At 41.5% G+C, this 24,961-nt stretch overlaps 1 protein-coding gene across 1 annotated transcript in view; it reads left to right on the forward strand.

The window, feature by feature from the left end:
* Window positions 1-1,739: 1,739 nt before the first annotated feature.
* The window catches only part of NELL2 (neural EGFL like 2), a 225,293-nt gene continuing 202,071 nt past the window's right edge, over window positions 1,740-24,961 (forward strand). The window contains exons 1-2 of the mRNA XM_074942171.1: window positions 1,740-2,284; window positions 2,716-2,844. Coding sequence (XP_074798272.1) covers window positions 2,230-2,284; window positions 2,716-2,844 — 184 coding nt within the window. The 5' untranslated portion in view covers window positions 1,740-2,229. The remainder of the gene's footprint in view (window positions 2,285-2,715; window positions 2,845-24,961) is intronic.

The following is a 24,961-nucleotide window of genomic DNA, read 5'->3' on the forward strand; positions in this document are numbered from 1 at the left end:
GGCATGATTAACCCCTCTGTGGCTCTGTGGGGTAGGCACTCCATCATACCTATTTTCACGATTTTCAAAATGTCCTCTCTAAAAATCTTCCATTTTCCTACAAAAATGCCCAATAGGCAAACTTAATTTTCACCCATTCTTAAGAGTAAAAAATATTTTTGGTAGTTATTAGACAAAATAGATGTGGGCTGTCCCGTTTCTCATCTCAATTCAGTGAAATAGTGTGTGGAAGTTTTGTTGGGGGAGCATATGTAATATACTCATCTGTAATATTACACTGGCAATCCAGTTTGGATTCCAGTTTACCCCTTACACTGAAAGATCACTGCGCTAGCTGATGTGCCACTTCATATGTAAGTTTTATTTAATTACTGGAGATGTCTGATTTTTATTATTATTATTTGTGCTAAAAGATCAATCCGAGACTTCCCCTGAGCCTAGAAAATGATATATTGGAATAGCACTTAGGGTTCTTACTTTAATATTTTGACACTGATTCCCAACAAGAACATGAAAATAAAGTGGTAAAGCAGCATCACTATCAAACAGTAAGTGGTACAAGGGCTTATTAAAAGATCAGCAGCCCCCGTCCAATGGGGAAATGACAGTTTGTTACTCACCAGCATTCTCACACCTCAGAGGCTTTTCAATAGGTTGTTTTAACAGGAAAGTTCCACGCGATTTTCCCTGGGAGGCATGTGGCGTATATGCCTCACCCCCTCTGTAACCTGAGGCAGAGGGATGCTGAGCCCACCGCCCACCCCCCAGTGTCCCACTGACACTGCAGCAGCCCACCTCCGAAGCGGCTTCCCTTCTCTGGAAGGGTTCCCATTAGAAATGTTCAAATGGACTTTTCTGAATCTTGCAAGCTGTCATAGGAAGGGTATGTCAGCGCCTCACCCATCCTGCCTGGGCCGGGCCACTCCGGGACAGCTCCTGCCCGTCATACAGGATGAACCCGCACTTTCTTTCTCAGGGCTCGTACTCACACCCCCATGCCACCTGCTATTTCCAGAGCCCCGAGGAAGCTGAAATCCCACCCTTCCTGCAGGCAGGGCTGCCTGCCACCTTGCCGTTAGCTAGAGGCCCAGTGGGATGGGCACGGGAAAGCTGGGCCCTGCCCTACACACCATGGTCCAGGGGCTAGAGGGGCCCACACAGGCTCCCCCTTAATGAGGTGCATGGAGATCATCCCAATGTTCCCAATATTGTTGGGATCCCTCATCCCACATCACTTCCCCTTAGCTCCTTGGCCAGTGGGTTGCACAGTGGGGAGCTGGGGAGGGTGCTGTGGACCCCCCAATCCCTTGGCCCATTAGCCCCTAGGTGGGGGGTGTGTGCTGAGGGGTAATTGGGGCTTCCCCATCCCTGGGCCCATTAGCTGCTAGGTTGGGGGGGGTATTCTGAGGGGTAACTGAGGCTCCCATCCCTCTGCCCATTAGCCCCTCTCTGATGATGGGAGGTAGGGCTCCCAGCCCTTGGACAGGGGGAATCCTGTCCTGCTAAGGGGGTGGGTGGGGCAGCTGGGAGGGCCCCCATCTAAGGCAGCACCCCGGAAGACTGGGCCTCCCGGCTGTAACCCAGCACGGTACTTGGAGGTGCCGAGACGCCGGGCGGGAGGAGCGGGAGGAGGCGGGCGTTGTTGGACAGCCCCCATTGCCTGCAGCTATTGGCCCTAGGCCGCCCCCTGCCCCACGAGTGTCCCCCCTCCGACGTCGGGGAGGAGACTGGAGCTCCAGCGGGAGCCCGCGAGGGGGAGGCGGCGGCGCCAGCTGCTCCTGAGCCCGGGAGCTGCGCTTGGTAACGGCGGGGAGGCTTGGCGACAGAGCCCGGGGGAGCAAGGGCCACGGGAGCGTCTCATCCTCCGCCCCCGCCCCAGAGGAGCAATTTATTCTCTCGCAGCCCGCTAGGCTCTCCATTGTCTCTGCCCGGCGGCGGGACCGGGCTGCGCTCCTCACTCCGCCGGCTCGCTCCATTGGTCGGCTGCGGCTGGCTTGTGTGCTCAGGCGTCGGCACCTGGCTCGTGGGGCGCGGAGGCTCCGGGCTGGGGCGGCGGCTGCTCCGCGTTCAGGAATGATGTGCGCAGCGGGGAGGCTAAGTGGCTCGCTCGCCTGTTGGGTCCGAGCTTTCTATTGACAGAGGAGGCGGCTCGGGTGCGCGGCTCTGAGATTTTGCTCCCCACAGCTTTCAAAGGGGGGGGTGGGGATATGGACTGACTAGCTCTGTACCATGGAGTCCGCGAGTTGGTTAAGCACCTTCTGCTTTCTCTTCTGTCTGAGACCAGGTAAGTGGACGCCCAGAATTTTGAAAAGCAGCGTGAAGAAAGCGAGAGATTGAGAGAGGAAAACCCAGCCAACCTCCCCCGCCCCCCATCTCCCAAATCCCACAGCTCGCCCCAAAATCTGGGAAGAGACAGATGGAATAAGCCAGGGCGATTTCTCTCTTCACAGCAGTCTGGGAGGGGGACTCGCATGAATTTTCTGGCGGAAACTCGTGTGGCTTTTTGAGTCAAAATGGAACTTCATGGCGAGATGTATGTTAAAGTAGGTCATGCCAGTCGGGCAGAGTGCTTGTCGCTCCCAGGCGCTGCTGATGACAGGTACTAGGCTGAGAAGGAGCTAGGGGATTAGTCGACTTTGTTCTCTTTGTTGTTTCTTCACGCTGTCGAAAAGTTAAATGCTCGGCAAATGGAGTAACTAATCATTTCTGGGTCAGTTTTAGGGTTTGGTGTGGACCCCTCGCTGCAGATTGACGTGCTGTCAGAATTGCAGCTGGGAAATTCCATAGCCGGAGTGCTGCAGGTCCAAGGGCTGCACAATGGGAGCAGAGCATTTCTCTTCCAAGGTATCGAGCATCTTTCCTATACTCCAGGCTGGGGTCAACCAAGGCCATTTGAATAATTTCTGAACTTGCCGGCAAATGTGTTTGACTGAACTTTTGCATTAGCTTGATGGCTGACACTATTCCTGAGGGATGATGCACAGATGATCCATTTTTAACAGCAAGGCTGCGTCCTGTTCTTTAAGCGTCATGTTTTTTTCCCCCTCTCCTTGCCTACTTTTCTTTCACTCTCTTGCCCATTTTTTTTTGATTGATGGAAACTTAATTAATGTACAGCAGGGACGATGATGGCAGATGGCTTATTTTGTGAGTCGTGGGGAGCAATGAATAATAACAACACACTCTTCTGAGCTGGAGGCAATTGATTTAGCTGGAAAACGCTAAAACTAAGCTCCAGTTCTAGCTAAGAAAATACTCACTGAAAGTTTTATGTGAATAGACCAAAATGCTGAAATGAACTGTCCAGAGACTTGAGGCATGGGGCTAAAAACGTGAATATTTGCAGGGAACAAAAGAGTCCCTTCTGAACTGTAATGTTGCACCCATTATACGAGAGAAAGAATGAATGAATTTTGGCCATGTCTTAAAACATCTGATTATTTCTCATGCCAGCCAAAGGACAGAAGCAGTAGTCTTGTCACAGTTTGAATAAATAAATTTCAGGTCTTAATTCCAAAATAATAAAACCCTCGTATAATCTAGTTCTCATTCTTAATGAAATAATAATGATAAAAAGATCATTTAAACTCATTGGGTTGGGTTATTTTGTCTGTACCTGTTAATTTTCAAATTAAAGTTTAATTATAGTTTTAAAATGTCATGGGATTTTAAATCAAGCTGCTGACAAGAATTAAATTCTGAGGAAAAGAAATTGCAGGCTTCATTAAAAAAAAAATCCTGAAAGGTGGATGTTTGAAAGTAGATCTGTCATCTGAAAGCAGCTACAATGTGCTTTTTAAATGTGGCTAAACAGGAGCAGGGAAGATGGTTCAACATATGGTGGAGTGAGAATAAAGCCCTGCATCACTCTGCAGTTTTAAAACAGAGAGGATTGATTGTTCACATCATTTGTTGGGTTAGGAGTTTTTACTCTGTTCTGAAATGATTTCTGGTGCAACAGGCAAGAGGTAGTGCTACCCAGAGACAGCAGTTGTAATTTGAGAGAGGTATAATGTGGGAATAGAAATTCTTTGTCACTTTTGCATTAATGATCCAAAAGCGAATAGTCACTAAAGGTCCTTTTAAAGGGGAATCTCCATAGTGGTGTGTTTCCCTGCTACAGCCAGCATGTGTCACTATGATCATTAACATTGAAGCATCGGCATATCCCTTCAAAAAGGAGCCAATTGACACATGCTGTATTTAAACAGAAATGGGCTCATTATTTCAGAGCTTCGACTTCTACAAGAATGGATAATTCTTAGAATGGCAACACGTTTGTGTGGCTCTGTAGTTTGAGTTCCAAAATAGTTTAAATGTATACCTAGTTGTTCCAGTTTAAGGCCCCATGCTGTTTTTATTGGGGGGGGGGGGAAGGGGAGTCAAACTCACATTAACTTCAATGGTAATGGGACTGGTCAGTTTCAAGAATAGTCCATTTTATTGTATATTTCTCCAGTGTTGACTTAAAAATCACTGGAGGTTTTTTAACTACTGCCTTTCTCCTTGTGTAACTGCTATGTCGTTCTCGGATGCATTGCCAATCTAATCAGATACAATGCTTCTGTTAAAGGTCAAGGACCCTAAACAAATGGGACTGATAGGACCTTAAACTCTCAGGCCTTTTTTTATTGTGGTTCTTCTCCCTGGTCCCCTTATTATATCTAATAAAAATACTTTTGTCTAAAGTGGTTGCTGAGGGCACTCAGCATCTCTTGGGAAGCCTTCCTCACATTGCAGGATTGGATGCTTTTCTCCTATTGCTATATGGCTAAATGACTGATTTTCTTACAATAAAGACAGTCTTCTCTGGATGGACAGACTTGTATTTTTCTTACCTGCATTTAGGAATATAGGCATTGCCATAGTGTATCAGACCAGTGCTCTATTTAATCATTTTCATTCTGGTCTTCCACAATAAAGCACCGGACGAACGAGACCATCTTTACTTCCTGTATATGAATTTGCTCAATGCAAAATTATTGATTTTATTTTTCCTCACCCTTGCCATGGCTGTAGTCAGAGACATAAATCCTTAGTCATATTCTGAAAGAACCAAATAACAGAAGTAGTTGAAATGAACAGACCGGAGACATCTTGGATTCTTTACTAGCTCTGTGGGGTCTCTCTTCCCTCTCTTCTCTTCATATAGCTTAACTACATGAGATTTTGTGATTTTTTTTCTATCGAGTGTCTTTGGGCTACACCCTCAGTTGGTGTAAATCAATGTGGCTTCTACTGATTATTTGTTAATTGTGTTGCTCTTCCCATGGAAGTTCTTGGCGAAATTGAATGAGAGCAGAATCAGGCCCCTAATTCAATCCTATTCACAACAAATATTCTTGATACATCGATTTAAAAAGCATAAAAGAACTGAATGCAGAATGTATCATTATCTTTAAACATTTCAGAACAGTGGAGGCATGAACAGCTAACCGTCACAGGACAATTAAAGAAACAAAAGGGAGAAGTGAATGTAAAATAGTGGTCTCTCTCCTGCAGTCCTTACCTGGAGAAAAAGTCATTTTGATGTAAGTGGGAGTTTTGCCTGAGAAGAGACTGCAGAATTGGGTCTTGTACCATTTTGTAACACCGGATTTTTTTTTTTTGCCTAATTAGGTATTCAGATAAAATTGTCCTTTCAGAATTAATTCTCATAGGAACCTATATTCCCAGGAGATATAATTAACTAATGGGTTATGAATTTAGTTTCACTCTTTCATGGTTCCTTCAGTAGAATCTAGATTGCTTCATATGCAGTTTCAGGTTCAAAAATAATTTGACATTCCAAAGTCACAGCCACTAAGACCCTCTTATTCTGTGTCAGACTGATCCTGCACTATTAAAGTCATTGGTACTTTTGCCATTGACTTCAAAAGGATCAAGATCAAGCACTATGTAGCTACAAGGGTTTCCATCACTGCAGAGATGTAATTGCACCTTAATTGTAAGTACTTCAGTGTTGCTGATGGGAGAACACATTTTTAAATAGAAAATGGGGGGAAGTCTTCTTCTAAAAAGGATGATGTTGCTAAATATGGATATATACCAGTCACCAAGCAACCACAAACACAAGTATGGCAAGAACTCTTTTAGAGAAACTCCGAATCTTGTAAACCTCGGGATTTCATACAGATTGACTTGAAAGGCCCACAACCAAAACACCAACTGGAAATCAGTATTTGCTGGTTATGTATGACACCTCGAAGTATATGGTGGTGCTAGGGTGACCAGATGTTCCGATTTTACAGGGACAGTCCTGTTTTTTGGGTCTTTTTCTTATATAGGCTCCTATTACCCCCCCCCCCCCTGTCCCGATTTTTCACACTTGCTGTCTGGTTACCCTAGGTGGTGCAGTCACTGAAGGATAAAAGGACTGAGATAATTACGGCTGCACTGAGGAAACATGTAGTATTGCAGTTCAGCCCACCAAGTTGCACCTGGTATAAAGGAGTCACCCTGAGGTTGGGAATTAACAGGTCATACCTGTAAGGAAACTCCACTGTCTGTTTTCACAATTGTAACCACAGGGATGTGCTGGCTACCGCTTCCTGCAGCTCCCACTGGCTGGGAATGGGGAACTGTGGCCACTGGGAGGTGTGGAGAGCCAGCTCTGCGGACGGTAAATGTAAACAAAATGTCTCGCGGCCCGCCTTTGGATTACCCTGATGGGACCGCGTGCCGAAGGTTGCTGACACCTGTGCTAAACTAAGGGACCATTCAAGGTGAAGTGGCCTGTTAACACCCCTGTAGTCACGGGACAAAAAGGGGGGTTAGTGAGTTACAGATTGTTTTGTAATAAACCATAAATCCAATGCCTTTATAAAGACCATGATTTTTAGTGTCTAGCTAAGGTATGAATTTTAAGCTCCCAGGCTCCTTTTTTGAAAGTGTTATGCAGGTTTCCTTTGAGAATGAGGGCTGATAGATCAGATGTAGAGTGATCACTTTGTGAAAAGTGTTCACCCACAAGTGATAGGGTGTTTTTTTCTCTTATCATATTCCTGAGTGAGTTAATTCAAGAGCTTAGTGATTGGTTTCACCCACATAGTTGTTGTGGCATTTAGTGCACAAATGTTCGCATGACAGTGTATAAGATCCATGATCCACACTAGGAATCTGCTGGTAAAAGGCTTTGACATCACCAACTAAAACACTAAGTACTATGATGTTTTCTTATCAGTGCACTTGATCACAGTGATCATTAGCTCAAAGTCTATCAAGTACTTGCAGATTCCAGTCTCATCTGCATGACCAATAAATTGCTTCTCAGGCGAAAGTGTTTTTGCCATGTTGAAGTATCAGTTGTAATACTTGCTTATAGCAACCAAAGGACATATTTGGACACTGCAAGGAACAACTCTGGTACCTTGTATATAGTCCAGGCAGGACTATATACAGACTATGTTTCTCAGGAGTATGAAAAATCCACACCCTTGAGCTACATAATGACAGGTTTCAGAGTAGCAGCTGTGTTAGTCTGTATTCGCAAAAAGAAAAGGAGTACCAGTGGCACTTTAGAGACTAACCGATTTATTTGAGCATAAGCTTTCGTGAGCTACAGCTCCAATGAAGTGAGCTGTAGCTCACGAAAGCTTATGCTCAAATAAATTGGTTAGTCTCTAAGGTGCCACAAGTACTCCTTTTCTTTTTATGACTGCAAGAGTATTTGTTGCATTTTGAACTGCCCTTCTTTATTTCAGGAGTTTCATGGACAACTACAGCATGGATTAGAGACTAATGAAAAGTTTGAACATTATGGGTTTGATCCTGCCAAATGCTGATCTTGTCAGAGTCCAGTAAAATATTTACACACGTATATAATCCCATTTAAATAAATTGTTTAACTGCTAATAGAAAATTGTGTTCTCAGATTTTAGCACCAAAATAAGGACAGTAGGTGTAACTTAGTTTCTTTAAACCACTACTGTGAGTAATACTTTTGTATCATTCTGTCTCTGAAGTTAAGTTTATACTCTGGTGGTGTCCAAAAGCCCCAGTCCTTTTGCTCTGGGTGCTGCACAAACACAAATGATCACAGTCCATCATGAACTCCTCTTGCATCAAGTTACAGGAGACGTAGAGTGGGTGAACAGATCATTCTACAGCATGTAAAAATAGGCATATAAAAAAGAGTATCAAGGAATGGTGCTGCATGATGTTTGTGTTATTATTGGATGGAAGTCTAAGGAAAGTATATATCCATCAAAGGAAAGAGAAAATAAGAGGACTGACAGAAAAGTGCAGTCAGACAGTTAATAAATACTGGAATATTTTTGGCTGTAGTGACTTTACATAAGATAAATGTAAAAAGAATATGAAAGAGTAGAGACTTGTCTATGCTACAGGGGAATTTCGATCTAAGCTACGCAATTTGAGTTACATGAATAGCGTAACTCAAATCGACGTAGCTTAGATCTACTTACCGCGGGGTCCAAACTATGTGATGTCGACAGGAGACGCTCTCCCGTCGACTCCCCCTACTTTTCTTGGTCTGGTGGAATACAGAAGTCGATGGGAGAGCAATCTGCAATTGATTTAGTGGGTCTTCACTGGACCCACTAAATCAACTGCCGATGCATCGATCGCCGCACATTGATTCCCTGGTAAGTGTAGACAAGCCCTAAGAAATCTTATGATTGCAATGCTGGATTTTGGAGCTCGTTCAGAAAAGCAACTAGTTTCTTCAGTTGAAATATTTAGCATTTAAGTGTTTATAGACAAAGCCCAGATATAGCTGACGAGCAGAAATGGTCCTGGTGGCAGTATATGGTAGGTTCCAATGAAGAATGACATGTGGTATAAAACACAAAAGAGCAGATTTAATCTGTCAGTATGAATTATGAAATGACTTTAGTACTACTGGCTTTTGAATTGGCACAAACTACTGCCAAAAAATAAAACTAAAATAGGCCAGTTTGTACAATGGTTCATCATGACTATATGGACAGCTAGCTCAGTATATATAAAGGTTAGCAGTACACTGTTGCAGTTTATATGCACTTATTATGTGTCCCTGGGTTTCCCGTCAGAAGGAGCATTCGTTGTGTTTTGGTCTGTAATTATAGCTCCTCTCAGTGCCAAATAAATGAGTTAGAAAGAAACTTTAAAACTTTTTAAAATGAAATAAGCTTTCATGTATCTGGAATAGGTTTCATGAAGATTTGATTCTGGCTTTGCACTTCACAAGGTTGTACTTGCAGTGTCATTCCCTTTCTAGTTTTGGAGAGATTGTGGTTTGTCTCTATGGAAGTAGCAGGGGTTTGGCTCTCCCTGGAGGCTAGGGCTGTAAGCGTGACGGCTATGTACCTTTGTACTAACTCCTGTCTCTCCCTGGGCCCTTCCAGTTCCTTAACAGCATGGTTCCTGCAGGAAGACACTGTATGTGGGAGGAAAGGTAGGGTTCATGCAGCATAGGGGGAGAAAGCAGATAAGTCTATGCTGACATGGACACAATAGTTTACCTGCCAAAATCTTGTGCGATTAGGGTGGGCTGGGGAGATATGATGCCAAAGAGAGTAGCTATCCCTTTGTGGTTTCCACAGCTTTGAGGAAGGGGGAGATGATGCAGTAGGACTGGTACTTCGCTCTTTTTTTACCTCTGCCTGTATTCAATGGAGTTCATTTCCAATGTCTGTGGAGAGGGTGGGGATAGGATGGTCAATGTAGCTTAGAATCTGGTAATTAATTCAATTTCAGTTACTTCTCCTACCCCTGCTGTTTAATTGTATACCTATAGGTAACAGGCATTGTTGAATTCTAGGAATACTGACAATACAAAAGTGAGGGTGCCGTAGTACTATATCAGTTCACTTAATAATCATTTGGGGTATGATTCTGCCAGAATGAGTAATACCTAATTCTGCAAGTAATCCTATTGATTTTAATAGGACTACTCATGGAGAAAGGTACTGTTCACATAAGAATGTGAGAATGGGACCCTTCTAATTTTAAGAATATGAGCAGAAATCTGTGGGACTCAGGTTACAATCTGGGCAAACCTTCTTTTGTCTAAGAACTGCTTTTTCCATAGCAATTCTGTTAGCTGGTTTAATGCAAATAATTACACACCATTTACACTATAACTGTTGGCTAAAGCTATTCACTTATAGCTATAAAATAATCATAATTGCTATTGTACATCACTTTCCTGTTCTTGAAGAAGGCCCACATGCCAACTTAATAGAATCTCAAGAAGAAAATTCCTAACTTGTCTGATTGTATCTCTAAACACGTAGGGCTCAATTCAGTATATTTGTGTGAAAACCAGAGAGAGATTAATATGGCGCATAGCTCCAAAGTATGCACTGTAGGAAAATACGTGCACTCAGTACCAGTATATTCAAATGGGAGTGTAAGTTCTTGCTTAAATTGATGAGGGAGACTATTGAGTAAGTCAGAAGAATGAAGGCCAGCAAGTGGAATGGGCATCTGTCGGCATGTGACAGGACACCTAGGCAGCTGGTCAGTAGCAGATAAGCATAGATGGCAGTCACCAAACAACCTCTGTTGAAAGTATAACAGGACACAATGGGCTCTGCTGAAGTAAAATATCTTATGTTTTACATATGGTATAGTGCATAGCATTTTGATCCACTGTGTAGAATGAGATACAGGGGATAGGGACTTCTGTACATCTGGTACCCGTCAAATGTGTTGCCTCCACATTGCTGCTCAATACTCCCAGAGCAAAGAGATGGCAACGTGTGGGTGAGGTGTTGCTACTCTGTATGTAATTGTTTTTCTGTAATCTGTCTCTGATGGGACACGTGGTCACCAGAGAACAGCTATGACCAGCTACATAAGGGTTTTTTGGGGGTTTTCACAGCAATGGTCTTAGAACATAGGAATTTCCTGCACAGTACCTGATACTCTGGGTCAGTGCCTGAATGTATTTTTCTTCCCCTTACCCACACCCAACTCCAGTGTCTGCTGTGTGTGAAAGCACAGGTATGATATAAGGAACAGGGTGCCTGAACGTTCCTGTGGTCCAGTCCTGCCTACCCACTTTTAACTCATATTGTCCAGAGCCCATAGAAGTGGGATGGAAAGGTAGCTGTAGAACTGCTTGCTGAATATAGAGTCTGTCACAGTTTCAGGCTGACTGCACTTATAATCCTCCTTTATGGTCTACTTTAGGAGTGTCCAGTCAGGTCTCAGACCTCCAGCCCCCACCTATCTCTGGGCAGGGACCCATATCCCACTCCCTTCTGAGCAGGGTTTTTAAGGTTGCACAGCCCCTTGTCTTACTTTGTGCTATCCCCAGCAAGCCAGTCTGCCTAATGGCCAGCACCTGGGCTTTGCTTTCTCTCTGAGGGCTATGATAGATGTGATTTACCAGTAATCCAAACAGCTCTTTCTTAAGCAAGCACATTTATTCAAAGAAGGAAGAAGAAGTGGGACCGCTAAACACTGAGGATGGAGTGGAGGTCAAAGATAATCTAGGCATGGCCCAATATCTAAACAAATACTTTGCCTCAGTCTTTAATAAGGCTAAAGAGGATCTTAGGGATAATGGTAGCATGACAAATGGGAATGAGGATATGGAGGTAGATATTACCATATCTGAGGTAGAAGAGAAACTCGAACAGCTTAATGGGACTAAATCGGGGGGCCCAGATAATCTTCATCCAAGAATATTAAAGGAATTGGCACATGAAATTGCAAGCCCATTAGCAAGAATTTTTAATGAAACTGTAAACTCAGGGGTTGTACCGTATGATTGGAGAATTGATAACATAGTTCCTATTTTTAAGAAAGGAAAAAAAAGTGATCCGGGTAACTACAGGCCTGTTAGTTTGACATCTGTAGTATGCAAGGTCTTGGAAAAACTTTTGAAGGAGAAAGTAGTTAAGAACATTGAGGTCAATGGTAAATGGGACAAAATACAACATGGCTTTACAAAAGGCAGATCGTGCCAAACCAACCTGATCTCCTTCCTTCAGAAAGTAACAGATTTTTTTAGACAAAGGAAATGCAGTGGATCTAATTTACCAAGATTTCAGTAAGGCATTTGATACTGTGCCACATGGGGAATTATTAGTTAAATTGGAAAAGATGGGGATCAATATGAAAATTGAAAGGTGGATAAGGAATTGGTTAACAGGGAGACTACAGCGGGTCCTACTGAAAGGTGAACTGTCAGGTTGGAGGGAGGTTACCAGTGGAGTTCCTCAGGGATCAGTTTTGGGACCAATCTTATTTAATCTTTTTATTACTGACCTCAGCACAAAAAGTGGGACTGTGCTAATAAAGTCTGCGGATGATACAAAGCTGGGAGGTATTGCCAATTTAGAGAAGGACCGGGAAATCATACAGGAAGATTTGGATGACCTTGTAAACTGGAGTAATAGTAATAGGATGAAATTTAATAATGAGAAGTGTAAGGTTATGCATTTAGGGATTAATAACAAGAATTTTAGTTATAAGCTGGGGACGCATCAATCAGAAGTAATGGAGGAGGAGAAGGACCTTGGAATATTGGTTGATCGTAGGATGACTATGAGCCACCAATGTGATATGGCTGTGAAAAAAGCTAATGCGGTCTTAGGATGCATCAGGCGAGGTATTTCCAGTAGAAATCAGGAGGTTTTAGTTCCGTTATACAAGGCACTGGTGAGACCTCACCTGGAATTCTGTGTGCAGTTCTGGTCTCCCGTGTTTAAGAAGGATGAATTCAAACTGGAACAGGTACAGAGAAGGGCTACTAGGATGATCCGAGGAATGGAAAACCTGTCTTATGAAAGGAGACTCAAGGAGCTTGGCTTGTTTAGCCTAACTAAAAGAAGGTTGAGGGGAGATAAGATTGCTCTCTATAAATATATCAGAGGGATAAATACCGGAGAGGGAGAGGAATTATTTAAGCTCAGTATCAATGTGGACACAAGAACAAATGGATATAAACTGGTCATTGGGAAGTTTAGACTTGAAATTAGATGAAGGTTTCTAACCATCAGAGGAGTGAAGTTTTGGAATAGCCTTCCAAGGGAAGCAGTGGGGGCAAAAGACCTATCTGGCTTTAAGATTAAACTCGATAAGTTTATGGAGAGATGGTATGATGGGATAACATGATTTTGGTAATTAATTGATCTTTAAACATTCATGGTAAATAGGTCCAACGGCCTGTGATGGGATGTTAGATGGGGTAGGATCTGAGTTACTACAGAAAATTCTTTCCTGGGTATCTGGCTGGTGAATCTTGCCCATATGCTCAGGGTTTAGCTGATCGCTACATTTAGGGTCGGGAAGGAATTTTCCTTCAGGGCAGATTGGAAGAGGCTGTGGAGGTTTTTCGCCTTTCTCTGTAGCATGGGGCACGGGTCACTTGCTGGAGGATTCTCTGGTCCTTGAAGTCTTTAAGCCACGATTTGAGGACTTCAATAGCTCAGACATAGGTGAGAGGTTTTTCGCAAGAGTGGGTGGGTGAGATTCTGTTGCCTGCGTTGTGCAGGAGGTCGGACTAAATGATCATAATGGTCCCTTCTGACCTTAGTATCTATGAATCTATTCATAGGAAAAAAGCAACAAGACAAAACATTAAAAAACCCAGTAAACCAATTTAAATGCACACTAAACATACCAGGAGTCACCCATCAATCTTACGGGGCCCTGGTATCCCAAAGTCCTTCCAGTCCTTCAGCAGGATTTAAGCCCCTTTGGACAAAAGGTCATGTCCATTTGCTGGCTTAGAAAGAAAGCCCTGTGCCAGTTCAAGCTCAGCTTTTTATATCAAAATCCCTTTCTTTGTGTGAGTCTATGGAATACCCAGTTTGAACCAGTATATGCAAACCTCTTCAGTGTTTCATTAGCAAAGAGTGAAGCTGAATGCAGGTTAAGTTGAACAGGTAGAACTTTGATGTGGACACAGTGGAAAAATGAGGACAGATTCATGCACAGAATTAAGCGGCAGGCCACAACTTTTTGGTAAATCTGAACACAGAGGAGGGGTGCTACCCACCCGTCACACATACTCTCATATACCAGGCACTTAATTGGTTCCAGTGTGTGGGTTACAGAGCTCCTTACTGTATAACTTATAACTCAGGGTAGGCTTTGCTCAGCCCATTCCTCCCAGGACTCAGCTCTCTCTGGGTCTGAGTACCCTACTCCCCATGAGGGGATAGAGGGGTGGGGACCATGGCCTACAAGGGCCACAAAGACTCACCTTGACCTACAAGGGCCACAAGATCTGACCCTATCCCATAAGCCTGAGATCCATCATCAAAATTCCAGGTATTCTCTTCTCTTAACCCAGCCTCCCATGGTTGGTTAGATCCTGAGAGCTGGGGAATGCTGGCCAATCGGCATGCCTCCCCCCACAGCCAATAGGTGCCAGAGACTCCTGCGGGGAGGATCTACCTAGTGTCCCTTAGCGAGTGTCTCCCTCCTTTGCTGCTAGGACTGTCCCCCTTTCACCGCCAGCCCCATCAAGTTCCCTCACCTGTTGAGACAGTTGCATGGCATTTATTAACCCTGTGCATTGCTTTCTCCATGTGGCCTAGCTCCCAGCATTCCCTGTTCCACTGGTGTCCATTCAATAACAGTCTTTCCAGGGAACCTGGATCCTCTGACTCCAGTTCCATTGATCATGATACATGCTGGGGGAGGTACCTTTCTGGAGTTGTTTGGTCTCAGTGACTCGTCTTAATAACCCGCTGTTTTTAGTTCCTGGAGGATTTGTGGTAACCCTCCCACATGGAGTAGAACACAATTGTACATAAACCATTCATAAACTTAATACAGCGGTCCCCAAAAATACTGCATGTGGTTGCAATATATGTCAGCGTGTTTTACTTCACACAGGCCAGATATTTTCCGTGTGGAGGTGTTACACAGTGGTGGTCCTTAAGAATTTGGCTGTCTCCTGTGTGTCTCAAGCAGGTAAAGAGTTGAGTGCATAATGTATTTAAAGCCAGTATATAAGAGTTTGATATTATATTTGGCTGTCATGGGAAACTCCTCTTTCATGTGGTTACTCTTTAGCTCCCGATGGTTTGTCATGTTTCAATATCTCTCAGGTTTCAAATTCAGCACAGCATCCAATTCTGTCATGTTAAAAGCTCAAGGGAGAGTTGTGTATGTGATGAAGCACTAGAAAATATTTCAGTGCCCTGATCTGAAAGTGAGTCCTTGTCACTTCTCCAGGGTCCATCTGTTTTATCTAAATCCTTCTTTAGCTTTATCTCAAGCTCTAAGATACGCTAATATGCCCATCACTATGGTATCTAATGGTTTTGCCCTAGAAAAAATAGACTTAATATGATGTAAAAGGGGCTCCAATATTATAGTGGAACCCTTTGGTTAGAGGTAGCAAGAGTTACATTGCTTTTCCATTATAAATGCTTATTTGGATAGTTCAGGTAATTATAACTTAGCCCTAAAAATAATAAAACAAATTTGTTGCTAACATAACATGATTAAGGTTAAGCCTGGGAATATGTTTATTTTTATTAAACCTGAAAAAAAAAATCAATGTAGCTATTTTTAATTTACAGTCTTGCAGATAAAAAATAGAAAGTGGTTTCAAATGTTGTTTTGTACTCCTGTAATTCAAAAATGTCTTTTCTGGTTCAGCACTGCCCCTGTGTAGTTTCCTCAGGTTCACCAAACAGTTGGGTGATAGCTGTGTAATATGACTTTAGAAACGTGGATTCTGTACCCAACCAGCAACTCTTGACAGATGCTAGCCTTAAAAGAAGGCTAGAGATGGGCACATGAATAGAACAGAACTCTGAAAACAATGTTCATGAGGGTTTTAGCATATAGATGGAACATACATTTGCAGCAGCAAAATATTGAGGGCCAACTGTCATTCTTCAAAAGGAGCTATTACAATCCGTATTGTTAGTGATCCATAAACTGTGGACTCTTCTAGTGAAATTTGACCTGATTGGACCACAGTGGCTATGGTTTATGGTCGCAAGAATCCTTTTCATAAAGAAGACTCATGTCAGCCTTGACAACAGAGATTGCATTGTAAAAGTCCCTAAAGGCAAATAGTAAACCAGAAACGTTCCAAAGGAACTTTTGTGGCTTTGAGGTAAAAAATCTGTGTTTTAATAACTGTCTAAACATGTATTTGCATAATGGACCATTCAAGGCAGCCCTTATAATCACTATCTCTGGAACTAGTATCATTGGACTTTAAACATCATCACCTGTAAAAGTCTTAAGGGCCCAACAGGAATAAGTAAGTTCTCTGGTCAATAATCCTCTTTAAATTTTCTCTAAATACATTTTTTTAAAAATGTTGGGGTATAAATAGATTAATCCAATGGACCATGTGGGGTTTGGGGGGAGGGGATTTGCTGCAAAGGCAGAGGCAGCCAGTCATGGAGCAGGAATTTGATAGTTGGCTTTACTGAGACCACACCTGCAATTTGCATTTGTTTCTGGGCTCATCCATCTCAAAAAGACATTGATTGAAAGCAAGGAGTTCAGAGGACAACAATAAAAATGATTATATAGCAAGGAGGATTGACTTACTAAGAAAGATTAAAGGAACTAAATATATATAGCTTGTCTAAGCAATGACTATGATGTAAGATGATAACAGTCTACAAGTTTTAGAAGGCTGTAAACCCTAAGAAGGAAGGAATTATTTAGTATTCTGAAAGGTGAAACTAAGAATAATGTAATGATATTAAGAAAGAAAATTTCAAGTAACAATCAGAAAAATCTTCCTGACAGTGAGCTATATTATATTGTGGCTTAGTCACTGAAAGGAAATGATGGAAGTTCCCATCACTTTGCTCTTGTAAAGGCAGAGTGGAAAAATTCTAGAAAATTATAAGCTAGGTTACAGTCATATTTTAATGCATTGGGTGGGGACTGACTGGCTGACCTAATTAGCATTTTTCAGCTCTATTTTATATAAATCTATGGTGATGAAGGATTAGTTAGAGCATAATGTGTGTGTGTGTGTGTGTGTGTGTGTGTGTGTGCGTGTGAGGGGAACTAGAGAGGCAGATTTTTAAAGATATAAAGGGGAATTAAATACCCAACACCAATTAAGATTAAAGGGTTTTCCTTTGTGCCTTTGAAAATCATTCCCATAGTTTTCATGTATTTTAGAGTTTACTTTAAAAGTGTTTTACATAAAACTGACATAATGAACTAAAACATACAAATGCAAAGAAAATCAAAGTTCAAGCTGCTGTTCTAACCTTTGTTCATCCTAGCGTTGTAGATTGGGCATTACTTTTAGTACCTATGATAGTATTCACTGGGACTCGTAAAAAAAATTAAAAATAAAACATTTTCCTAGAAAAATGGGTATTCATTGAAATCTGATTTGGGCACAATTTTCCATTAGAAAAAAATCAAAACTAAATAGTTTGTGTTGGGTCAATATTAATCTCTAGTGTGGTGTCTCATGGGACCTGTAGTTCTGGTTCCCTCATGTCCCCATTCTTCCCATGGCCTGTGCTCCCTAGCTGGACTACATCTCCCATCACACATGGAAATCTCTCCTTCTGCATTCATAATCAAAATTTTTTAAGAACTTCTTTCCACAAAAAGATTTTATATTTCAACTTTTTATCCCTGTTTGGCATTAAAACAAATGTTGAAATGGCAGAATTTCCCTTGGGAGGGCGAAATTCTGTTTTTTGATCACCTCCAAGTCAATAGCTACTGATCCGCCTTAATTTTTAGTAATTATAAGCCATGTCATGTGTTTGGGGCCAGGAAATAAAGATCAGTCTCTATTAACACTTTATTCATCAATTTAGACGAAAGAGAAAAACTTTAGCCCTAGCATCTAACAAGCTTGTGGAACAGTCAATTAACCTTGAAATAGTTACAAAAGAACTATACACCAGGAAATCAGCACACAACAGATACTATAACAATAACCGCCATTGCAAATGTGAGGGATTAGCTTGCAAACAGAAAGTAGCTGTCAACCTATCAAAATAACAGCTATACCATCCTCTCTAGTGTCATACATCATAACTATATATGAAGGTCAGTACTATAGGAAGAACAGAAGACATCTGCAGAAAACCAGAGAACACAGACTTTCTTTAGGATATTCAGAATGCTACTGACAGAAGTAACACGTGCCCACATGGTCACTGACAATGAAAAAACACCAAGAGCAGCAAACAAGCTTCAGGTTTAAATCCACCTCGGCAGCCAAATAGGCCTCAACAGAAGAAATGGTTAGGTGAACAAGAAGTGACTGGGTGATCAGAAACCATTAGTCTCTGAATTTTATTGACACTTGTACAATAACTCGTCATAATCCTCTCATCTCTTTGGAGACCTTGAATTTAGATTTTTCTGTTTGTGCAGTGTAATAATTGGCTTTATTAGTTTTGTTTGTTTTTCTTTCTTTCTTTCTTATACCAATGCCTGCCATGTGATGGATATAGCCTTTTGTAACCGTGATCTGTGTTATGGAACTCAGGCTAGGAAATAAGATAAATTTTTTAACAACTGTCCTGTGTGTTGTGCCCTTTTATGGTACTAGTTGTGCTGGAAGACAGTGGGATATTTTCCTTGCTGTTTTCAGTTTGTGTGTCAGCCTTAGCAGCATTGCTCAGTGTGATATTTTTGTTGGCTGTTAGGCCAGCTTGGTACATTGTGTGCATGTGGCAGTGTACAGTAGAGCGTACCAAAGTGCATATGCTGCTAGCAGCAGCAGCAGCACAAACCAAGACAAGCTTGATTTTTCTCCACAGGTTTAAGGTTTTCCAAAACAGTTTTCTAGACGATTTCAAGAGTTAAAAATTATCTCTACTGGTCACAAGCTCCAAATGGAATTGGAGGATGATTATAACAAACAGAAATCCTGCTCTTCACTAATACTTCTAAGTACTTGTTACAGAATAATGGCTGGACTTTGTGGTTGGCATCAGCCCCAGACAACCCACGAACAAGCTTACTGGCCAGGTATTGCAGGAAATATGGCAGATGTTCTGTATTATCTAATGAGGAAAGCAAACAAAAGAAAGCATCTTCCAAATGTGCACTAGCTATTAATAAGACTGTCAGAACATAGACTGTGGGGCCATGGAAAACTGGTAATTAAAATAAAAATCATAGTGCAATGTATGTGGGTGAGTTAGGTGGCCTAGTGATGAGCACACTTAGTGCCACATCCCAGTGACTGGGTCCTGCAATTCAGGCCCTCCTTTAAATGGAGGTACAATGAGGTCAGCAGATGGCTTGGGTCCCTCCTGTAGTAGGGGCAGTGGTAGAGGAGTCCAGGCCTGCCCTCTCCACTGGGCTATAACAGCACCTGGCAAGGTGCCTGCCGAGTTGCCCTCCCTGGGTCACTTTCTACTGCCTAATTTTCTCTAGCAGCTTCCATTCCAAAACAAGATAAAAAGAAGGTTAAAAAGGTGCCAATGTATGTTGACTGAGTCTTTATTTCCTTTGACTCTTTGGTAGGATTTAGTAGTTGCAATAAAAGTGTGGAAGGTTAATGTCTGTAATGTCCATTAAGCATAGTCAGCCTTTAGAGCCCTGGAAGCCGAGGCCACCTACTTCTATTTTGGAGACTTAGAAATATAAAGGACAATCACAGTTTTGACTTTTTTCTAAAAGTATGTTTCTCACTGTTTACTTGCAAACAGCCTTGAAAGTGTGTGTGTGTGTGTGTGTGTGTGTGTGTATATATATATATATATATATATATAAAATATCCTGATGTAAACCAGTCACTAGGGCTGGATGTTCCATTCTGATATATGTAACTTACAAATGTAGGTTTTTTTGTTACATAACTGCATTCAAAAACAAAACAATGTAAAACTTTAGAGCCGGCAAGTCCACTCAGTCCTACTTGTTCAGCCAATCACTAAGAAAATAAATTTGTTTACATTTACAGTGTCACCTGAAAATGAGAACAGGCGTTCACATGGCAGTTTTGTAGCCAGCATTGCAAGGTATTTACATGCCATATATGCTAAACATTTGTATGCCCCTTCATGCTTTGGCCACCATTCCAGAGGAACTGTTCTCACATTCAGGTGACATTGTAAATGAGAAGTGGGCAGCATTATCTCCTGCAAATGTAAACAAACTTGTTTGTCTGAGCGATTGGCTGAACAAGAAGTAGGACTGAGTAGACTTGTAGGCTCTAAAGTTTTACCTTGTTTTATTTTTGAGTGGAGTTATTTTTTGTACACAATTCTACATTTGTAAGTTCAACTTTCATGATAAAGAGATTGCCCTACAGTACTTGAATTAGGGGAACTGAAAAATACTATTTCTTTTGTTTTTTACAGTGCAAATATTTGTAATAAAAAATAAATATAAAGTGAGCACTGTACACTTTTTGTATTCTGTGTGGTAATTGAAATCAATATATTTGAAAATGTAGAAAACATCCAAAATATTTAAATAAAAGCTATTCTATTATTATTTAACAGTGCAATGAATCACAAATAATTTTTTTAATTGCTTGACAGCCCTAATATATAGGTTGTTGGGACGCATGAAACCTATGGTCATGAATCCTTTGTTTTTCTGAGAGAATGAAAGCCAATTTGCAGTTGTGTGGGATAGGCTGTCTCATATGCTGTCAAGGGCTCTAAGCTGTAGCCCCACCAGTACAAACTCTTCTCACATCAAAGTGACATTTGGCCAAAGGGAGGATGGGGGTATTTTAGTAATCACAGTGTGGTGTGGTACTGGATTACACCTGAAATGGGTAACAGAGGCCTCTTTAATACTAATCCTGACACTTAAATGTGCTCTTTTTGTGGCCTGAGCCAAGACAATTAACATTTCAGCCTGTGTTTCCCCTGTCTTTAAAATGGGGATGATAATACGTAGCAACCAGACAGAGGCATTTGTGAAGTGCAGTGTATATGCTGAAGTTCACTAGAAGGCACACAGCATTCCCCTGACCTGCAGTTTACTTGGGGAATTATCCCTGGCAATGGCTGTTTAAATGCTGGCAACTGCTCAAAATCACTTGGCCTTCACTTCTGCAGCAGGTGGCTAGGGGTAGAGAAACAGACTCACCTTCCTACATGTATATAAAAAGAGTTAGTTTAATACAGATATGCTCCAAAGAGTCATTTAAATGACCCTATCCAAAATTGTAAGGCTACCCCTGAAGTATGATCATGGTTGAGAGCACTCAGTATATTTCAAGGTGTAGGTGCTGAAAAATTGTTTTGCACGCTCACAAAAAATGCTAAGGATGGTTATTTTAAGTACACACTCACGGATCGGGTTTGAGAAAAGGCACTACACAAACTCTCAGCTTAGCATGACTTTCCTCAGGCTTCTAGAAAAATCTAGTTCACAGTGGGCATGTTTAGAGGCTGAACACTGCATAGTCATTCTCACCCTCATATTTTATCACCTGTTTTGCAGCATGCTCCAGCATAGATATGAAACGCTATTATTGATTAACATTGAATGCCTAACATACCAACAGCTCTGATTTGCCCAGGACAGTCTCAGGTTTGCAAACCCTGTCCGGATGAACTGTAACTGCTTGTTGTCCCAAGGTTGCGTGGTTGTTCCCAGTCAACTATCATATTGTACTATATTGTCTAGTGTTTTTTATTCTTTTGTTTTATTGTGTCACAGGACAATTTGTCTCTTAAACTATTGTGATAGACCCAGGCCAGTTGGGTACAGCAGAGTAGTAGAAGGCAGATATACTGGATAAGCAGTTTTCTGTTCCCTGAGTGACCAGAGCAGGGGCTGCGCTAGAGCAATGAGGAACCTGCAAGAACGAATTAAGACAGGCAAGCTAATTAAGACACCTGGAGCCAATTAAGAACATACTAGAATCAATTATGGAAGGCTGCTGTGAGATCTCTGAGGCGAGCAAATCCGCCTATGAGCGCAGGATCCACTTTGTCACACTATGTATAAAATTAATAGAAAGGAAAACTAATAAATCAAGCTAAAATTGTCAGTCCCCAGGCAACAGAATACAAAGCATTATATACAGAGTGCTTTGAAAGAAATCATGAATACTTATGCAAATACAAACTACTCAGGTTAGGCATGCAAGTTAGGCGCTTAATGCGGGGTTTTTTGAATCCACCTACATTGCAGCCCGAAAGCGATGTCCATTCTCTCAATGCTCCCAGATTGGTTTTGTGCACACAGTAGCTTCTGTTGAGATGCCAACTGTAGAAAAGGTTAGTGTATCCATTGTGACCCATTTTAGGGGTGCATTTGTCAGGTTTTACACATGCAGCATAAATGGATATTTTTTCCAAATACTTTTTCCAAAAGTAGACCATCAACTTTTACCTACAAGTATCAGAGTAAAGTGAAGTTGTTTTAAGTTAGAGGATATCCCTTTGTGGCCTACACATCAAGAACGTGATTGACATTCAGACTAGAGAAAGCTGCAAAACAAGGATGATTGGAACTTCACCAGTTGCTGCAGAACAAACTGAAATTTTCCCCTTGCTTTTATCTGATGTAATGATTTGGTTTCATGTCACTTTGTTTGTTTAGTTTGCTTTCTTTTTAATTTTTTTTTGTTATTGATGCCTAAATTTTCACTTGTGTCTCTGGTTAAAAATGGAGGCAATCAAAATCAGTGGACGCTTTTGAAGAAGAATGAAATCCTAGTCCCATTGAAGTAAATGGGAGTTTTGCTATTGACTTTAATGAGGTTAGAAGGTCATTCTATATGAATTAGGCTCATAGACTTTAAGGTGAGATGGGACCATCATGATCATCTAGTCTGACTTGCACATTGCAGGCTACAGAACCTCCCCTATTCAGTCCTGAAATAGACCCCTAACCTCTGGCTGAGATACTGACAATCTGAAATCATGATTTAAAGACTTCAACTTACAGAGAATCCATCATTTACACTAGTTTAAACCTGCAAGTGACCCAGGCCCCAATATGCAGAGGAAGGTGAAAACCCCCCAGGTTCTCTGCCAATCTGACCCAGGGGAAAATTCCTTTCCCCATCTCAAATATGGCAGTCAGTTAGACCCTGAGCATCTCTGCAAAAACCACCAGCCAGATATCTGGGAAAGAATTCTCTGTAGTAACTCCAAGCCCTCCCCATCTAGTGACCCATCAACAGCCATTGGAGAAATTTGCTGCTAGCAGTTGCAGGTCAGCTATATGCCATTGTAGGCAGTCTCATCATACCATGCCCTCCATAAATGTATCCAGATCAGTCTCGAAGCCAGTTAGGTTTTTTTGCCCCCTCTATTCCCCTTCCAGAACTTCACTCCTCTGATGGTTAGAAACATTCACCTAATTTCAAGCCTAAACTTGCTGAGGGCTAGTTTATATCCATTTGTTCTTGTGCCCTCATGGGCACTTAACTTCAGTATTCCTCTCTCTCCCTGGTATTTATCCCTCTAATGTATTTATAGAGAGCAAACCTATCTCCCCTCAGCCTTCATTTGGTGAGGCTTAACAAGCCAAGCTCCCTGAGTCTCCTCTCATACGGTAGGTTTTCCATTCCCCAAGTCATCCTGGCACCTGTTCTAGTTTGAATCATCTTTCTTAAACATGGGAAACTAGCATTGCACACAGTATTCCAGATAAGGTCTCACCAGAGCCTTGTATGGTGGTACTAACACTTCCCTGTCTCTACTGGAAATACCTTGCCTGATGGGACTGCATTAGCTTTTTTTCACAGTCGCATCACATTAGTGGTTCATAGTGATCCTTTGATCAACCAGGTCTTTCTCCTCTGTCACTTTCAACTGATACATCCCCAGTTTATAGCAAAAATTCTCTTTGTTAGTCCCTAAGTGCATGACCTTGAACTTTGCACTATTAAATCTCATTCCATTTCTATTACTCCAGTTTCAAGGTCCTCCAGATCTTTTTGTATGATATTCTTGTCCTCCTCCGTATTGGCAATATCTCCCAACTTTGTCATCCGCAAATTTTATCACGTTCCCACTTTTTGTGCCTAGGTCAGTAATAAAAATGTGAAATAAGATTGGTCCCAAGACTGATCCCTGAGGAACCCCACTAATAGCCTCCCTCCAGATTGACAATTCACCTTTCAGTATGACCTGTTGTAGTCTCCCCTTAACCAGTTCCTTATTCACCTTTCAATTCTCATATTAATCCCCATCTTCTCCAATTTAACTAATAAATGTCCTGTGGAAATGTGGAACTGTATCGAATACCTTACTGAAATCCAGGTAGATTAGATCTACTGCATTTCCTTTGTCTAAAAAAATCAGTAATCTTCTCAAAGAAGGAGATCAGGTTGGTCTGACGTGATCTACCTTTTGTAAAACCATGTTGTATTTTAACCCAATTACTGTTCACCCCTATATCTTTAACTATTTTCTCTTTCAAAAATTGTTCCAGGATTAGTATATTAGTATACAATAATGTATATTAGTACATTAGTATATTACAGATGGAATAAAACTGGAACCAGTTCTCCAAATCCCTTACTTGTAGATGAAATAGGTTTTTGAGCTGAACTTCCCCTGGCTTTGGTTTTGAAAAATTGAATTAGGCTCAAGTGTTTTTGAAAAATTACACCGTCTCTAGTTTTTGCCTTTCTATATGACACATTTTTACATGCCAGACATTTGGGAACATATTAGTAGAGGTTGGGAGAGGATGGCGGGGGAAGGAAAAATTGTAAAAGACAGGTAGCTCATGCTGCATTACAAGTTAGTATCTCATGTACCAATTCAAATAAAAATTCAAGTTTTTAAAAAATAAAGCATTCCCAGTGCAGAATCAAATAAGCATCGTAATATTGCAGTCTTTTATTGTAATAAAGTTCGTTCATTTTATTCCATTTTTGGGTTTCATTACAATCATTGATACAGGAATGAGATTCATGAATTTGAATGCACAGTATTACACTTGAGAGTGTGTGCTGTTGTTTCAACTTTGTAAAGATTCTGCACGTTGATTGGCTTGCCATTCTATCTCATTTACCAAAAGAACCTGACCCTGCAAATCAGCTAGTTAGGTTAAAGAACAGCGTAAAGTAAATGTAGTGCTGGTTACCTGTGTCCTTTGCAGA

The sequence above is a fragment of the Natator depressus genome, chromosome 1 (assembly GCF_965152275.1).
Source record: "Natator depressus isolate rNatDep1 chromosome 1, rNatDep2.hap1, whole genome shotgun sequence".
In the NCBI taxonomy this organism is placed as follows: Eukaryota; Metazoa; Chordata; order Testudines; family Cheloniidae; genus Natator; species Natator depressus.